Consider the following 16,924-nt stretch of genomic DNA (forward strand, 5'->3'; position numbering starts at 1 on the left):
TCCAAAGCAATGGACAGTGGACAAGAGAGGTGAAGAAGAGAGTGCAGACACGGTGGAGTGGGTGGAAACGAGTATCAGGGCTGGTGTTTGACAGAAGGAAAGCAGAAAAAGAGAAAGTCTACAAGACACTAGTGAGACCTGCTATGATGTATGATGTAGACCAGGGGTTCTCAAAGTGTTGATACCTGAGGCCAATTTAGGAACCCAACATTGGACTGAGGGCCGCCAAAGGAAAAAAACCAGAAATAAATCCCATTTGTAATAATTTTAATGACCAGATTGCAGTTCTACAGTTTAGCGTTAAGTAATATAAGCGTTAATATAATGTCATTAAAGCATTAATATAATAACGCTTTATATAATTTACTGGGTAATTACCTAGAATTTTAGCCATTGTTCTTACCTTCTAATTACAGGTTAATACCAAGTAACACATTTCTGTTACCATATATTTACTGGGTAAATAGCTAGTAATTGGGGGCTGTAGCTACCTGCTTATTACCAGCTTATAACACAATAATACACTAAAATTCACCATATAGAAACCAGGTAAATACCCAGTATTTTTGTTTACACTTATTGGTCTGTATCCAGTAATGTCCAATAAACAATTAACAAGCTTAGTCGCTCCTGGATTAAAACTATCAACTGTAATTCATTGAGGGGCCGACAGAAATGTTTCTGTGGGCCGCCATTGGCCCCCGGGCCGCACTTTGAGAACCAATGATGTAGAGTTACTGACACTCTCTAAAAGACAGGAGGAGGAGGAGGAGCTGGAGGTGGCAGAGTTGAAGATTTTTGTTGAGAGTGAAGAGGATTGACATGATTTAAAATGAATATATATATGTGCCCAGACATGGAAAATACAGGAAAAAGTCTCCCAAGGGGCATTTGAGTTATTTACAGATTCTCCAAGCTTTTCAACAATGTCTAACACATGGAAATCTGAAAATATTTGAATGTAGGTAATCCTGTAGGTACTACTGTACTGTACTGTACTGTGTTCACCTCAAGGTGTTCAGTTATCCTCATGTCCTGCCACTCTCTTTCAGCCACTGAAGAATCCATCTGTTTGTTGTACATAAGCTCTGGAGAAAGTTTGCGGCTACACATTGTGGCTTCTTCAGCATTTCCGTAGCGTAGCAGAAGTGATATTGATATTCCGGGGACAGCTCAGGCTGAACAGAGTTTGCAGATACAGTAAGAGAATCAAGGTTGAGAAGGTTTGGTCACATGCAAAAGGAGAGTGATTATATTGGACAAAGGATGTTTAAGAACGAGCTGCCAGGCAGGAGCAAAAGAGGAAAGACCACTGGGAAAGTTCATGTATGTTGTGAAGGACGACAACATTTTTTTAATTTAACCTTTATACTGGGTTACCCCATTGAGACACAGGGTTTCATTTTCAAGAGAGACCTGACCCTGGATTTCCACTGGCCGCGGAACGGCAGCGGCGCGGTCGCCGTTGCACATCGCTTCCATTCTAATCAATGAGAGCTTTCCCATCGGCCGCGCTGCTTCACGTCTCAGCAGCGTCCCAGAAGCGGCTCGCCGCGCCGCAGCGCTATCGATAGGAATCAGTTTTATTTTTTCCGTTGCCGCTGCTGAACCTCGTAAATTTCAACGAAGCAGATCGCACAAGACAGGAAGTGCGACACAGAATCAAAGTAAAACACTTCCGCCCCCCTTTCAAAATAAAACACAATACGCAGGTCATACAGCCTGTCACAACTTCACATCAACATTACGTCGTCACCGCTGCTGTCAGGTGAACAGTCAATTAATCAGAGCGTCTCTGAGTCATAATGAACGACGAGAGACTGATTGTTGAAGTGGAGAAACATAAAATCATTTATGACACCAGATCAACAGTTCTTCCACGTCGGAGAATGAAAAGAAGCTGTTGTTGTTGTTGTTTACTTTATACACACAGTCTATCGCTGGATCTCGCGAACTCGCGTCCGTTCGAGATTATCGCGCGATCTTCCGTGAATACCGCCGGCTCCCAAGGCACCACGCCGCTGCCGTAACGCTCCCGGTGGGGATTGACGGCGGGCGGAGGACGAAGAAGAACCACGCCGCTGACGTTCCGCGTCCAGTGTAAATCCGGGGTGACACGAGGATAGTTGGTGTAACAGAGGGAGGACACAAGGGAGAGGACAAGATGGAGGCAGACGATCGGCTGTGGCGAAAGAAGAACAAGATTTTGGATGCAAACGGAATTTCAAAAAACAAACTCTGAACTCTGAAAATGCATTTTTTTACAAATGGAAACATGGCAGTGTGGATGTAGACACATTCTCCTGTGAGATAAAACATCAAACTCTTCTGCTCATGGTCTAAACACTCTGCTCTCCACTGCCCCACGATGCCCTCACTGTGAACACTGGAAAAACCATGTGCACTTAACCCTCCTCACTCACACACACACACAGCTCACACACACTCAGAGTATTTCTCACTGAGCCATGAAGTCTTGTTAAACTGCTCTGATGTGGAAGGACGATGACTCACAGGCTTAGATACACCCGTACACAACACACACACACACACACACACACACACACACACACACACACACACACACACACACACACACACACACACACACACACACACACAGCTCTAAAACAGCAGAGTTCTTCATACACAAACATCGTCCTGAAGCTTGTGTAAACTTATCTGGGGCTATTTCACAAGCATTGTAAAGTTGCCTTGTACAGTTTAACGAATGGAGGATTTTATGTGGATTAGTCATCGCTGACTTTTCTGTGTCACTGATGTCATCAGCTGAAATTACAAGGCGCTGTTATCAGAGCTTCCTCAAACTTTAGAGGTTGGAGTTCCCCAAATAAAATTCGTACAAGGCTACAATACACTCACAATTATACATTAGCAAGACTGTAGCAGCATTAAACAGACAACATTATTACCCTGTTATCAATAGACAATCATAAATTGATCCAAGATTACCATTGGCACAAGAAAAAACCTATGTTTTTCAGTTTTTGTTTCTTTCTTTTTCAAATAAACATGTAACATTTCATCGCATCGATTTTTAATTCATTACTAAATTAACCCTCAAATATTTTGATAATCAATTAATCGGTTTGAGTGTTTGTAACAATTTGTTTTTCAGCTTCTTAAATTTAAATATTTTCTGGTTCTTTGCTCCAAATAAAATTGATAATTAAAAGTGAATCATTTTGGTTTGTGGACAAAACAAGATATTTGAGTTGAACTGGTTTTGACAAACACTGGTCAACATTTTCTGACAGTACTGGATTAATCAAGAAAGGAAACGATGGATTAATGTGATGATGAAAATAATTATTTTCTCGATTTAATCTAGTAATTGTTTGGTCTATTACATTTCAGAAAATGTTGTAGTGCAAAATCAACCTAATGCCAACCTTTTTTCAAAATTAACTACCTTAAGAGGAGTAAATATACTGCGTGATCAAATGCAAAAGTAAGTTCAAAAATCCACTGATGCACACAGTGGTTGAAGATAAGAGACACATATATAAAAGTATAGTAGGAGAGGCTAACATCATAACAGGATGTGTGGGAATGGAAAGTGGACAAATGGATTTATAGATGTATAGATGTGTGTGTGTATGGAAGGCAACATATAGTCTCCCTTCAACAGTTCCATTTAATCCCATTCAAATATGTGACGGAAACAAAATGGTCTCAAAGACAAAACATCACAATTAGTCATCACTGCTTTTTATGTCACACTGCAATACATTCTGGGACAACTTTACTGGACGTTTTATGTATTTACTTGATAAGACTATATGTTACCAGACTGTCTGGGTGTGTGTCCATGTGTGTGTCTTTTACTCAGCTGAAACTCATGAACTGCTGACGGAGCCCTGCAAGGTCTAGCTGGTGACATCCTGTCACGAGAGCCACACACACACACACACACACACACACACACACACACACACACACACACACACACACACACACACACACACATTCTTGTACAGCATCTTAGTGAGTACACACAGACATAAAGTATCCTCAAAATAATTCTAACCCTAAAACCGCATCTTAACCCTCAAGAAGCTCTTTAATGTTGTCAGGACCAGCCAAAATGTCCTCACAAAGATAGGTCTGAAACAAACTTCATCCTCACAACCTCCAGCAGACATGTACACACACACACACACACACACATTCTTGTACTTGCTGCATACTGAGGACCAGCATTTCCACTTTATAAATCAACACAATTACAAATATCTACTTCATGAATGACATCTACAAAGAACTACTGGGTGCAGTACCATAACATGTCTGCAGGTGGAGCCCCAGAGCAAAAACGTGTGTGAAACACCTGGGCTGGAAAACAGGTTTTTATACCAAAACGAGGACCTCAGGTTAAAAGTAGAGTATAGCATGTTTACAAACTTAGGAAGTGATTTGAATGAAAACAAAGTGAGGACCGGCCAAAATGTCCTCACTTTGTAAAAATGACCTCACTTTTTTGGTTAAAAACCCTCACTGGTCCTCAGTATGCCGCAAGTACAAGAACACACACACACACACATTATTGTACTTGCTGCATACTGAGGACTGGGTTGCTGACAAAGTGAGGACCAGCATTTCCACTTTATAAATTAACACAATTACAAATATCTACTTCATGAATGACATCTACAAAGAACTACTGGTTGCAGTACCATAAAATGTCTGCAGGTGGAGCCCCAGAGCAAAAAGGGCTGGAAAACTTTTTCGATATTTTTTTTTTTTTTTGGTCCAAAATTTTACAAAAACATCAAACTATGTCGTCCAAAATTTGAAAAAAAAAAATTTGACCCAAAATTTTCGGTCCAAAAGTTGAAAAACATTTTGAAAGAGAAATTTGGGCCAAAATTTGTCAAAAAAGTCTTAGTATACTATGTCGTTTTTTTTTGTGTTTTTTTTACAAATTGAGTATAGGATGTTATAGCAACCTAATGAAGTGATTTCAATTAAAACAAAGTGAGGACCGACCAAAATGTCCTCACTCCGTAAAAATGACCTCACTTTGTTGGTTAAAAACCCTCACTGGTCCTCAGTATGCCGCAAGTACAAGAACACACACACACACACACACACACACACACACACACACACACACACACACACACACACACACACACACACACACACAGGTCTGCACAGCTACCCATTCATTTGGACAGTCTAACCTAACCCATGACCAGTTACTCCCTAAACACAATTCACAGCCCAAACTTCACCAATTCCTTAGAAATAGGGATGCACCGATTTAATCATTAATTTTCACGTGATCGGCCGCAATCGCCGACCGGCCGGTCAGTCAGAGATATTCAGATTTTAATAAGCCGATCAAATGCACCCGCATCGCGCAGCATCAGCAACACAAGTGCACGCGACTGTAGTAGAGTGTAGGGCTGGGCGGTATACCGCTTCACACCGAATCGTTATGATATGAATTTTTAATATACCACCATACCGGTGTATTTGATTGTAAACGTAAATGTAAACGTTAGAGAGAGAGAGAGAGAGGTCTGCGCTCTTGATCATTAATTAATTTACTTATTTGTGTGTAGATAATATGTTGTGAAATATGTTTAACGTTAAATAAACTACATCTACAGGTAGTTATGTCTCGTAGTATTAGTTTGTCCTGTTATTGACGTCACGCTGTCATCACCTGACAGTCTGGCTGATTGAAAGCCTCCAGATGCAGCGGATGCAAATACTATGAGAATATATTCGAATATCTGTGTTTTTTAAGAGGGAATATTCAAATATAATTTTTGAGCAATTTTTTAGAAAATTTAAATCGGAATCGGCTAAAATCAGTATCGGCAGGTCAAACTTATTGGAAAATCGGAATCGGCCCCAAAAATGGCAATCGGTGCATCCCTACTTAGAAACTATGCAGTCCATGGACAAGTGGACAGGGATTTGGCTTGTAACCTGAGAGTTGCCGGTTCAAACCCAAACAGGTCAAGGTTTAAGGTGCCACTGAGTTAGATATTAAACCCCAATTGCTTATCAATGACTGTCCACTGCTCCTCTGGGATGGAAGGTTCCCTCCTAGAGGATAGTTTAAATACAGAGGGTGAATGGGGATTAATAAACAAAGTTAAAAAACAAGAGGTTTTGCTTCATTTCGACCAGGTTTCTGCTGTTTCTCTTCCTCTTCGTCTTTCTCATTTTAAAATTTGGCTTTTGGCAAATGTTGGCTCTCTCTTTCACAATCAGACCTAATAAGTGAAGTGAAACCATCTCCAGTCCAACCTCACTACAAACAGAGTGAATCATACTCAGACAGACTGTAGTTTGTAAAGGACAGAGATGAAAGAGTTTACCAACCCGGGGCGTAGCCAGTAATGGGCCTCGGTGTCGCCCACATGACTTAGTGGCCCACGCAGTCATCTCAAGTCAAAGAAATATTTTGGTACAGAAATGAAATGTTAGAAAGAGATAAATATAAACATGATATATTAACCTGTTCTGTGTTTGATTAAAACTAAACCAATGAAACAAGTGGCCAGACACCTGGGGAATGTAATTAGTATACCTTTGGTTAATGTGCCTGTGTTAACGCAACAACGACGGATAAACAAAGTTCCTTAACGCGTTACAAAAGAATTGAGGAAGAAGATACAGAGTTTTGGTACAGTACAGTACGGTTTGGAATGGTAAAACCCTGCGTCAGGCTTGCATTTCGACTGAGAACAGTACCTCGTACTGTATGTATGGATCTGAACCTGATGGCCGCGTCAGCAAGAGATGTTGTTTGTCTCAACAAGACGTTGAGCTTTGTATGAGAACAGATTTGCGGGCGTTGAAGCTTTTCTATCACCCGGTCATATTTACATTTACATTCAAGCATTTAGCAGATGTTTTTTTATCCAAAGCGACTTACAAAAGAGGAATAAGCTAGCTGTAGTCTTGGAAAGAACTCTACTAGATCAGCTGACTGTTGTCACGCTACTGTACCGTTTTACTCTGGTACCCCAAGGGGAAGGGCGCCAAGAAATGGAATGGTTTTTTTTGGGCTATTTTGGTACTAATTCCTCATGGAGATGCAAAAAAATATGTACCATACTGTACCAAACCAAACCGTTACACTCCACGGAAACATGGCTTAGCACAGACGGAGATTATTGTTTTAGTCTGTTATCCTACTGCCTAACAGAGGCTTTCTGGCAGAACAAAGCTGGCTTAATTGTATCTGGTGGAAGCTTTGCTGTAAAGCTGAACCGCTTTCCTACTCCAGGTTTGGATTAACTGAATACTGAGCGCTCACATCACTGACAAATAAAGTCATTATTTCTGCAGGATCCAACTGTTATTTAGTGAAAGACATGGCATCGTTGCTTTGATTCCCCGTAGGATTTCTGAAAGTACTCAGCAGTTATTATTACGTTAATGACATACAGTAGCTTCCATACTGAGAATGACACACTGCCCAAGTAATCTGGAAAATGAGAGGAACTGCTCAGCATCCGGTGTGTGTGTGTATACTCACAAACATTGGCGGAAAGAAACAAGCCACAACTTCAATTTGTTTGTTGTGATGCAGATGAATGGAGAAATTTACCAGCAGTTTGTTTCCAGTCTAATGTCCTTCATTCCCACACAGCTGCTGCTTAAAAAGCAACTGTAAATATTTAGATACTTTTAAATATATCTCTGTACTCAACCACATGCCAGAATGATGAAGCTGTGCATCTGCCTGATGTCATTAGACTTTAAAGCTGCAGTAAAAGATCTATTTTCCTGTAAAACATGTGCGACTTATGGACAAAATATTTTCATTCGGCTCACTTGGCTTGGATGCACTTGAGATACGTAGCTCATGAAGTCAAGGTGGCTGCTCTAGGCTACGTTTACACCAGCACGGGTATTATTTTTAAAACGGAGACTTTCCCCGACGTTTGTGCCTTTGGTTTACACACAAATGGCGATTTCGCCTCTGAAAACGATTCTTTCTAAAAACTCTGGCAAAAGTGGAGATTTTGGAAGACTCCGTAAAAAGAAACGCTCCAAAAATACGACCTTTTTACATTTGGTTATGATCCATTTTTACATGTTTGAATTTGCAAATACAGCTCCTATATTACATAGAGGAGCAGAGACACATTAGGGCTCAGAGAGTCACCGTCAGCATCGCCGGTTTTGGGTCCGACCTGGGCGGACTGCTGTCCGGTGGGAGAACTTTGAGAATGAGGTTATTGTCTCGCAGGAGTGGCGTGAGACATCATGGTGAGTCTCCTTCTTCATACACTGCCGCCCACAGGCTTGGCGTAGTTATGACGGCTCTCGACAGCTTATTTATGCGGGTTAATATATATGGAAACTTTTTTGAAAACGATGATGTGTGCACAAAGTTATTTTGGAAAACGGAGGGAAGAAAATATCCGTTCAGACTCATGCATCCAGTGTGGCCCAGGCCTGAATCATCATAATATCAGTGTTGTGGTTATGTTTGTTACCCTGTAACCTTGACGTCCTAACCCTAACCACTCAGGGTAAAGTGTGTGTATATTTGCAGTCTTGATGCCCATTCAAAGCTGCTTAACACTGGATTTCCACTGGACGCGGAACGGCAGCGGCGCCGGTCGCCGTTGAAAATCGCTTCCATTCTAATCAATGAGAGCATTTCCACCAGACGCGCTGCGGAACGTCTCAGCAGCGTCCCAGAAGCGGCTCGCCGCGCCGCACCGCATCGCTATCGATGGGTAGCTGTTCTATTTTTGCCGTTGCCGCTGCTGAACCTCGTAAAATTCCAACAGAGCAGTTCGCACCAGACAGGAAGTGTGACACAGAATCAAAGTAAAACATTTCCGCCCCCCTTTCAAAATAAAACACAATACGCAGGTCATATAGCCTGTCACAACTTCACATCAACATTACGTCGTGACCGGTGCTGCCAGGTAAACAGTCAATTAATCAGAGCGTCTCGAAGAAGCTGTTGTTGTTGTTGTTTCCTTTATACACACAGTCTATCTCTGGATCTCGCGAACTCGCGTCCGTTCGAGATTATCGAGCGATCTTCCCGTGAATACCGCTGGCTCCCAAGGCTCCGCGCCGCTGACGTAACGCGCCAGGTGGGGATTGACGCCGGGCAGAGGACGAAGCAGAACCGCGCCGCTGACGTTCCGCGGCTGTTCCGCGTCCAGTGGAAATCCAGGGTTAGACTACAGGTTTTACCATTCAGCAATTCACACCCGTTCGCACGCTACCAGCACAGCTCACCTATTTTTCCACACGTGACACATGTGGTTCCCAGCAAAAATAGACAGAAAAGGTTTGTTTATAATGATTCTACCTGCAATAATACAGCGAGGGGTGTAACAGTATGTTTATATGAAATATTTTCAGCGAACTTTATCACATTTCCTAGTTTTCCCCCAACAACGTAACCCAATCGTCAAGTCTTGCATGCCGTCGCCGAGTCGTTAGAGCGACTGACTTCAGCATGAGTTTAACATCTTGGCCCAGACGAGCCTCATATAGAGAATGTAAGTGAGAAGCCAGTTCTTGAGGAGCTACCAATCTCCTTCAGCTCTGCTGTTTGGGAAAACTGTGGTTTTCCAGTGAACTGCAGCAGCAGCAGAGACAGAAAAGTGGAGTCACTGTTCGGCTTGAATCAGCCTCTGGTAATACGTCTAACATGACTACTCATTTGAAATGTGGATATCACCGGTACAGGGAAAAAAACTGAGTGGAAAATAAGTGCAAATGCAGAAACCCTGGCATTGAAGCAGTCAAAAGAATTTGAATAAACCTCCTCTGTTATGGAGTACAAGCTAGGACTATTAGACTGACTGTGAAGCTGAAAATGTTTACTGCACTATAGTTGATCTTTATGTATGATTAAACTTACTTTTTATTTATAAGAGAACCTTTACATTGACATTTAAGTTGTAGTAGGTGCACAATTATTTTGTAATACCTTATTGTTGTTTTTTTTTTGCATCCTTCTTTCAGGAAATTATGAGCAACTGGTCACTGTTAAGCCCAATTTATACTCCTGTGTAAAGTGCTGTGCGTAGGTTACTCAGAGACTCTGCTCTCTCCAACTGCACAAAATATCTTTTAAGTGTCCGTCACTCTGTCAAGAGACAACGGAGACGGCAAGAGCTGCGATTGGTCCTCAGGACACAGTGAGCACCGAGCGTCCACAGAGGCGGAGCTGATCACAGCCGACAACGTCGCTGCCAGACTATAAATACGTCATATCTTAATCCACAAACCACATGTTCAGACTCTAAATGGCCAATTTCTCGCTGCCACTATATCCAACATCAACATTTTGTGCAGAATCTCTGAAGCTCAACAGACATTCCAACAAGCACAAGATCAGGGTTAGCTGCTGATATCCGGTTTACCATTGTGACTTGTGGCTGAGTCATGTCAATACGTTCACATGGTTTTACAAACAAAAGAAGGAAGTCAAACAATGCATGGGTGGTAAAGGTCCGAGAACTCAGCGAGAACAAGTGGGCGTGTGATGTGGCCTGAGGTACATGATCACAGAATCTCTGAGGTCTGGTGGGTTTGAAAAAGTCCTTCAGTCGGAGGTTTCAGGACACGAAAAGTAAACAAAAGGGACAGAATGTATTTGTTAAGACGTTTATCACAGAACCTGCTTATAAACCTGAAGACCGACAACATGGATTGGCTGAACAACTTCCCCCTGCTTGAGTTCTATAAGATGCATGTGTGTCCTGAGGATTTTCACACTCTGAGGAGACATGCACTGATGTGACATTCTAGTGAGCGAGGGATTATCAGTACACATATTTGTGTTGTGTTGGTATAACAACAACACATCCTTAGTGTTACCAAGAACCCTTTTAAAACCCTTTATTCAGGAAAGGGGTTTTAAATGGTTCTCTGGATGAAAACGGTTCTTACTGGAACCATTAGTGTTACCAAGAACCCTTGAAAAACAAACGGTTCCAGGTAGAGGCTCAGCCCTTGTAATAGAACACTTTTGAAACCCTTATTTCTAAGAGTGTAGACAAGTGATTGTCCTTCTTGGTCAAAATCACTCTTTGGTGTGACAGAGATCTTGGAATATGCATTTCATCATGTCATTTGCTCTCTCTTGCTTAAAGATCCCATGACCTGCTGCTTTTTGGATGCTTTTATAATGTCCTTAGGGCGCCCCCTAATACTACATCTGAAGTCTCTTTCCTGAAATTCAGCCTTGGTGCATAATTACAGCCACTACAAACCAGTCCCTAAATGACCTTTCCTAAAACGAGTCGTTTTTGCCTGTAGCTTTAAATATGCAAATGAGGAGGTGATTGGCAGGTCAAGCTGGAGGGTGGGGGTGTGGCATTGACCGCCTTGCAGCCACGGTACCATGTGCTAATGTTTACAGTGGATGTATCGCGATGGCTCGTAGACCCGCAGTATTTCAACCGTTCTCACCTTTACTGTCTCACAAAAACATGGCAAGTGGAACCAAAAATCTCAAATTCAGTGAACGGGTTGAACAGGCGAGCGAGAGAGAGGTCTACGGCAGTGGTCCCCAAACTACGGCCCGCGGGCCGCATACAGCCCACCTCCACATTTGGCCCGGGCCCCCTGAACAATACCAGAGACCATTATGATTTTTTTTCTGGCCACGCAAATCCTGGCTAGCCCCTGAACGGAATAATGACGAAAAGGTTAGGTAAGAGAAAAATTGATTCAGAATGAATAATTTTTTTTCTGATTTTCTGTAAAAAAAAATTAATTTTTTTTTTTGAGTAATTTATTTTCTGTTTTTCAGAGTAATATTTTTGGTTTTAACATGGACGGCTTGTTTAGTTTAATCAAGTTTTACTTTGATCTGGGGATCACTGGGAGATAGTCCTGTCTTTAAGTCAGATAGATGGTATTATCATTAGTTTGTCGACTTAACGCAGGCACCTGAGGACTTTGTGGTTGTTCAGAAGGAAAAGCCCATTCAGATCTGCTAGACATAGCAATCTTTCTCCAGGATCAGTTGGACAGATATGGCTCCATGGATACAAGATGATGCATTTGAAATGCATTCAGGCTAGCTACGTGGTGACTGAAGAGACGATCAGGAGACTGCTGAAAATATTGGATGCACACGGTTTGCAGCTGAGGCGCCGGAATCGCCATGACCATAGCAAGAGTTCTCGATAATTCTGAAAAAAATTACTCTGAAAAAACAGGGGAATAAAAATTTGCACGAAAAACAGAAAAAAATTACTCCGAGAAACAGGGGAAAAAAATTTGCACGAAAAACAGAAAAAAAATGTACTCTGACAAACAGGAAAAAAAATTACTCATAAAAACAAGGGAAACAAATATTTGCACGAAAAACTGAAAAAAAATTACTCTGAAAAACAGAAGAAAAAAAATTAGACAGAAAAACTGAAAAAAAATTAATTTAAAAAATCAAACCGAAAATTAATTACTGAGAAAAACAGGAGTTTTTTTTTTTTGTTCAAGTGAATGCAATACGCTTCCGTAATTTTAAGGTTAAATCAATTAATTTTAATTTATGAATGGAAACATGTCCCGTTTGCCTGGGGCACTGGAGTCTCTGGAAACGCCCCTGCTGAACGCCAGCTCTGAAAAACGGCTTCCGTTTGTGTGAAAGCTGACGAGATCCTGGAGTGTTCACATGTAAACTGGTTTCACGTGCAATGACAGTTACTCCACCACGACCAATGCGCGAGAGTTACCCTCCACCACCAAACCACCATAGAAACATCAGTCAGTCCTGGTTATATCTGCTCAGCAGACAACACATTTCACTTTGCACAAAAAAAACAACACAACCCCTGGATTCATGTTACAGTTGTGCTTCATTCGGCTGACATTCTAACACCAGATCGGTTGGATTTAGGCGGTTTATCGTCTTTTTTTCTCTCTCTCACACAACAACGTTAAAAGTTCAACACCAACACAGACTGCAGTGGAAAAACAAAGTCCATTCCTCGTGTGAACACAACAGAAAAGTTTTACCTGTTAGGAGCACGAGAGGCAGCAGGAAGCAGTAGAAGAGCCAGACGATCACCTGGAGATCCATGACACTGCCGATCGATACTCGGCCCCCGATGATCGGTGATCGATAACCACACGTCAATCACAAGCACACATCAGAAGAACACACACACACTCTCGCGCGCGGGCTCGCTAACTCAATCGGCTCCATCCATCGCGGTCGATCGATGACACGTGACAAAGTAACGTGTGGACCATTATTCCTGTGTTCGCTCATGTTGTCCCATCGATGAGCGACAGAAGTGACCGGGAAAAGCCGAAAGTGTTCGATCAGTCCATTGACCCGTGTGTGTGTGTGCGCGAGCAGACTCGTTTCCACTGAAGAAGGAAAGTTGTGTTTGTTCCTGCTGGAGCTGCTGTAGGAGCTGAGGGGCCCAGTGTGGAGCCACAGTGCTGTAGGTGGAAAATGTGATTCACAGGCAAGTGAGTGTGAAGGGCGTTCGTTCATAGAGGAGTTATTCTCCACCTCCCTCCAAACATCCAGCTCAGTCAGTCCCGCTGCTAAAGTTATCACACACACGTGACTGCTGTGTGTGTGTGTGTGTTTTTTCATTTGTTCTGTTTTCCGTTTGTTTCGCGGACAGTTATCTCTGAACATTAACTCACTGTCATGTCAACATGTTCTGACATGAAGCCACAGCGAACGGTATTTAAACTCCACCTGGCACTGACTTTACGCTGCATGGCACTGTGTGTTCCATTGACGCCCCCTAGTGGAGATAAGAAACCCCGTTTCTCAATATCCATACTTGTGCGTACTTGCGTACTCCCGTACTTGTGAAAACGTCATCAGCCTCAGTCCAAGTACTGTTCCATTTCTCAAGAACGCGAGCAGCGAGTACGGTTCTCATACCCGGAAGTGTTCTCGCTCCGCCCATTTTTACCAAGTATGCATCTGGTGGTGACTTGAGCGTACTTGGGAAAAACCATATATCCCAGAATGCATTTCGGCGGAACATAGCAGGATAAAATACAAATATAAACCTGAAATAAATATTTTTCTGTGTCCCGGAACGCAGTTATGAAATCATTTTAGGCGAGAAATGTGTCATTTAGAATCCAAACATGTGGTTTGTGTAATAAGATATGACGTATTTATAGTTTGACAGCGGCGCTGTCGGAGGTTATCAGCTCCGCCTCGGCGGACGCTCAGTGCTCACAGTGTCCAGCAGAGGGCAGCGTTACCTCGGCCTGTCCTGATGAAATGATCCGCTGGTTCAGACGGCTCCGTCATTACACACTTGGTGTGATCCATAGATTTGTTGTTGACGTGTTGTTTTGTTTTTAATGCAAACGTTTTGACCTGAAAGTGTGAACTTTTGTATAATATTAATGTTTAATTTATTGTAACTTTGAATTTTAGATTAAATTAAAGTCGCACTGTCGTTGTATATGCATTTACATATAATGGACAATATTTTATAGTGTATAAAATATTTAAAATGTGAAAATAACAACAATATATGCATTTATCAAAAGTATTTTATATGTTCATTCATCAACACTGTAGGTGGCGGTAATGAGGCTTAAGTGCTTGGCACCACCCGCCATTCAAACAGTAGAACAAAGAAGTACACTGCTGTTCCAATTGAAGAGATCATACTCGTTTACTCCCGTACTTGGCAAGTATGTACTTTCCAAGTAAGCAAGCACATACTGGCATACTTGGGTATTGAGAAAGGGCCAGAGTCTCTCGATCAGAGGTCACCTAATAAAATAAAAGTGTGCCCACAGGGACCACACGAGTTGGCCGTAGGGCATGTTCTAAACACAACATGTATCTGTTTCCTAACTTTTTAATTTATTGTTAATAATTATCGCGAGGAATCATTAATCAATGATGAATGTTTTGGGTGAAATTCATAACCAACCTACAACCCTTGTCATAACAAATGTATTCACTGAAGCAGGTGTAGAGTTCATACAGCCACACTTCGAAAAACTTGAACTTTATGTTACATCAGACAAACCAGGAGAGCTGTAGATGAACACTTAAAGGTGCCATATGTAAGAATGACGTCTGACGTAACTGGCAACCCGTGGTTGTTTGGCATCTGAGACTCTACTAACTGCAATGATTGGTAGACGGCAGTAGGTGGCGCCACATGCCAAAACATGATTTGCAGTCTGAAAAATATATTTTTTAATGCAAATATCTTGTCTGTTCTGTTGTTGTTGGTGAGTTCAGTTTGTTATATGAACATTATTCCTGAGTCTCTGTGACATATTAGGAGGATTTTATGGCCAGTTGCTTTAGATTTATTACATAATGCACCTTTAAAGAACACAAACATAGTCATTAGAATGAACATATACAGTAACTGGAGGAAGTAGTAGTATTTTGTTGTTGCTTAATGTTGCATGAAAGTCTTTTAATATACCAAGCTGTCATAATCTGCTCATATTTGCTTTGAAACTGGAATCTAATACATACAATGAATAATTACTATTCATGCACGTATGACCAAGGACTCAAAAGTCTAATCTAACTGTGCTACAAAAAATAAAACAATAGCATTTAGACAGCTCAGTATGCCTGAATGGATAATGGATGGATGGATGGATGGATGGATGAGTGGATGCCTGCAGCACAAAGTCTTTATGTCTTTGATCAAGTCTGAGGACAGGTGATGATTATCAAATGGGATTAATCATGTCCTTCATCTATATATCATATATATTTCAGAGCTATTGTACCACGACCAATTTCAGTTCAATGTGTGAAATAAAGGTATCGGTGAATGAATTCCTATATATTCATTTCAATGCATCCATCTTTTGATCACATTGATGCAGTCAGGGCCCACATTCTGTAAAACGGCACTCATTCATGTGACTATTATCTCCTCAGCTTTAGACGAGTGCGACACCCTGCTATAAACGAGTGGACTCTCTCTGTCGTGTCTTCAGACAACAACTTAATTTACAAGACTTTAAGCCACTAAATCACATGACACTGCTGTGACCCAGTAATCAAGTAAAATGAATTCATCAACACAACATCACAGATTAATAACTCCCAACTCTTAAGTCTGGTTTTTACCTGAGCTTCATTTATATGATATTATATTATAATATATTATACAAGATTACATTAGTTGTCTATTTAACCCTGATATATTGTTTTTAACATGTTTTTGTCAGTATTGTATTCACTTTTACATTTAACATTAATTGTATTATTTTATTTTGTACTTTTTTATCTGACTCTTAGATTAACGCTTACTTAAATTGTAAATCTAGTTTATTGCATTTGGGTTCATTTTACATATCGTAGTGTTTTATTATTTTTTATTTATTTACTGAATTTTCATTTTCATTATTTTTCACTTCTTTTATCCTTGCTTGATTTTGTTCATTCGTTGCTCTTTCATCTTTGCTGATAGATGCGATTTATGACCACATTTCATTTAAAACATGGTTATTCAAGAAAATAAAGTAATAAAAGAAATAACCTGATGTGTTAAATGTGTATAAAAAAAATGTCAGGATAACATCACATCACTTTGTATTTATTTTTTATTTATCTATCCATCTGACAAACGTATTATTTACTCATCCTGATCTACACTCCTTACCACTTGGTGGCGGCAACGTGCTGTAAAAAACAAGAAGAAGATGGGAAAAGAACACGCCCCTAACCTCGCTTAGTTGGGCCAATCGTGGCCCAGGTGGGGTGTGGCTTTGTGGATTTCGCGCGAAAATAATTTTCATCTTCCTGTGTGAAGTGTGAACAATATCCGGCGAGCCATTGTTGTTGCTCTGTATTTATTTCCGCCGAGTTCAGTCGTTCGGTGTCGGTCGAGCAGCGCGTCTTTCGTTGTTATTAGTCGGCTGTGGAAGTGTACTTTCACGCCACGGTAGAAGGGTTAGCATTAGCATTAGCATT

The 16,924-nt window shown here is 41.2% G+C and overlaps 1 protein-coding gene across 2 annotated transcripts in view; it reads right to left on the minus strand.

Moving 5' to 3' along the window:
• Positions 1-13,387, minus strand: part of piezo1 (piezo type mechanosensitive ion channel component 1 (Er blood group)) — a 94,945-nt gene extending 81,558 nt beyond the window's left edge. For both annotated transcript variants that reach the window (XM_083897529.1, XM_083897528.1), the window contains exon 1: positions 12,997-13,387. In XM_083897529.1, coding sequence (XP_083753655.1) covers positions 12,997-13,060 — 64 coding nt within the window. In that variant the 5' untranslated portion in view covers positions 13,061-13,387. The remainder of the gene's footprint in view (positions 1-12,996) is intronic.
• Between the last annotated feature and the right edge of the window lie 3,537 nt (positions 13,388-16,924).

This window comes from Microchirus variegatus (genome assembly GCF_963457635.1).
Source record: "Microchirus variegatus genome assembly, chromosome: 11".
Taxonomy (NCBI): Eukaryota; Metazoa; Chordata; class Actinopteri; order Pleuronectiformes; family Soleidae; genus Microchirus; species Microchirus variegatus.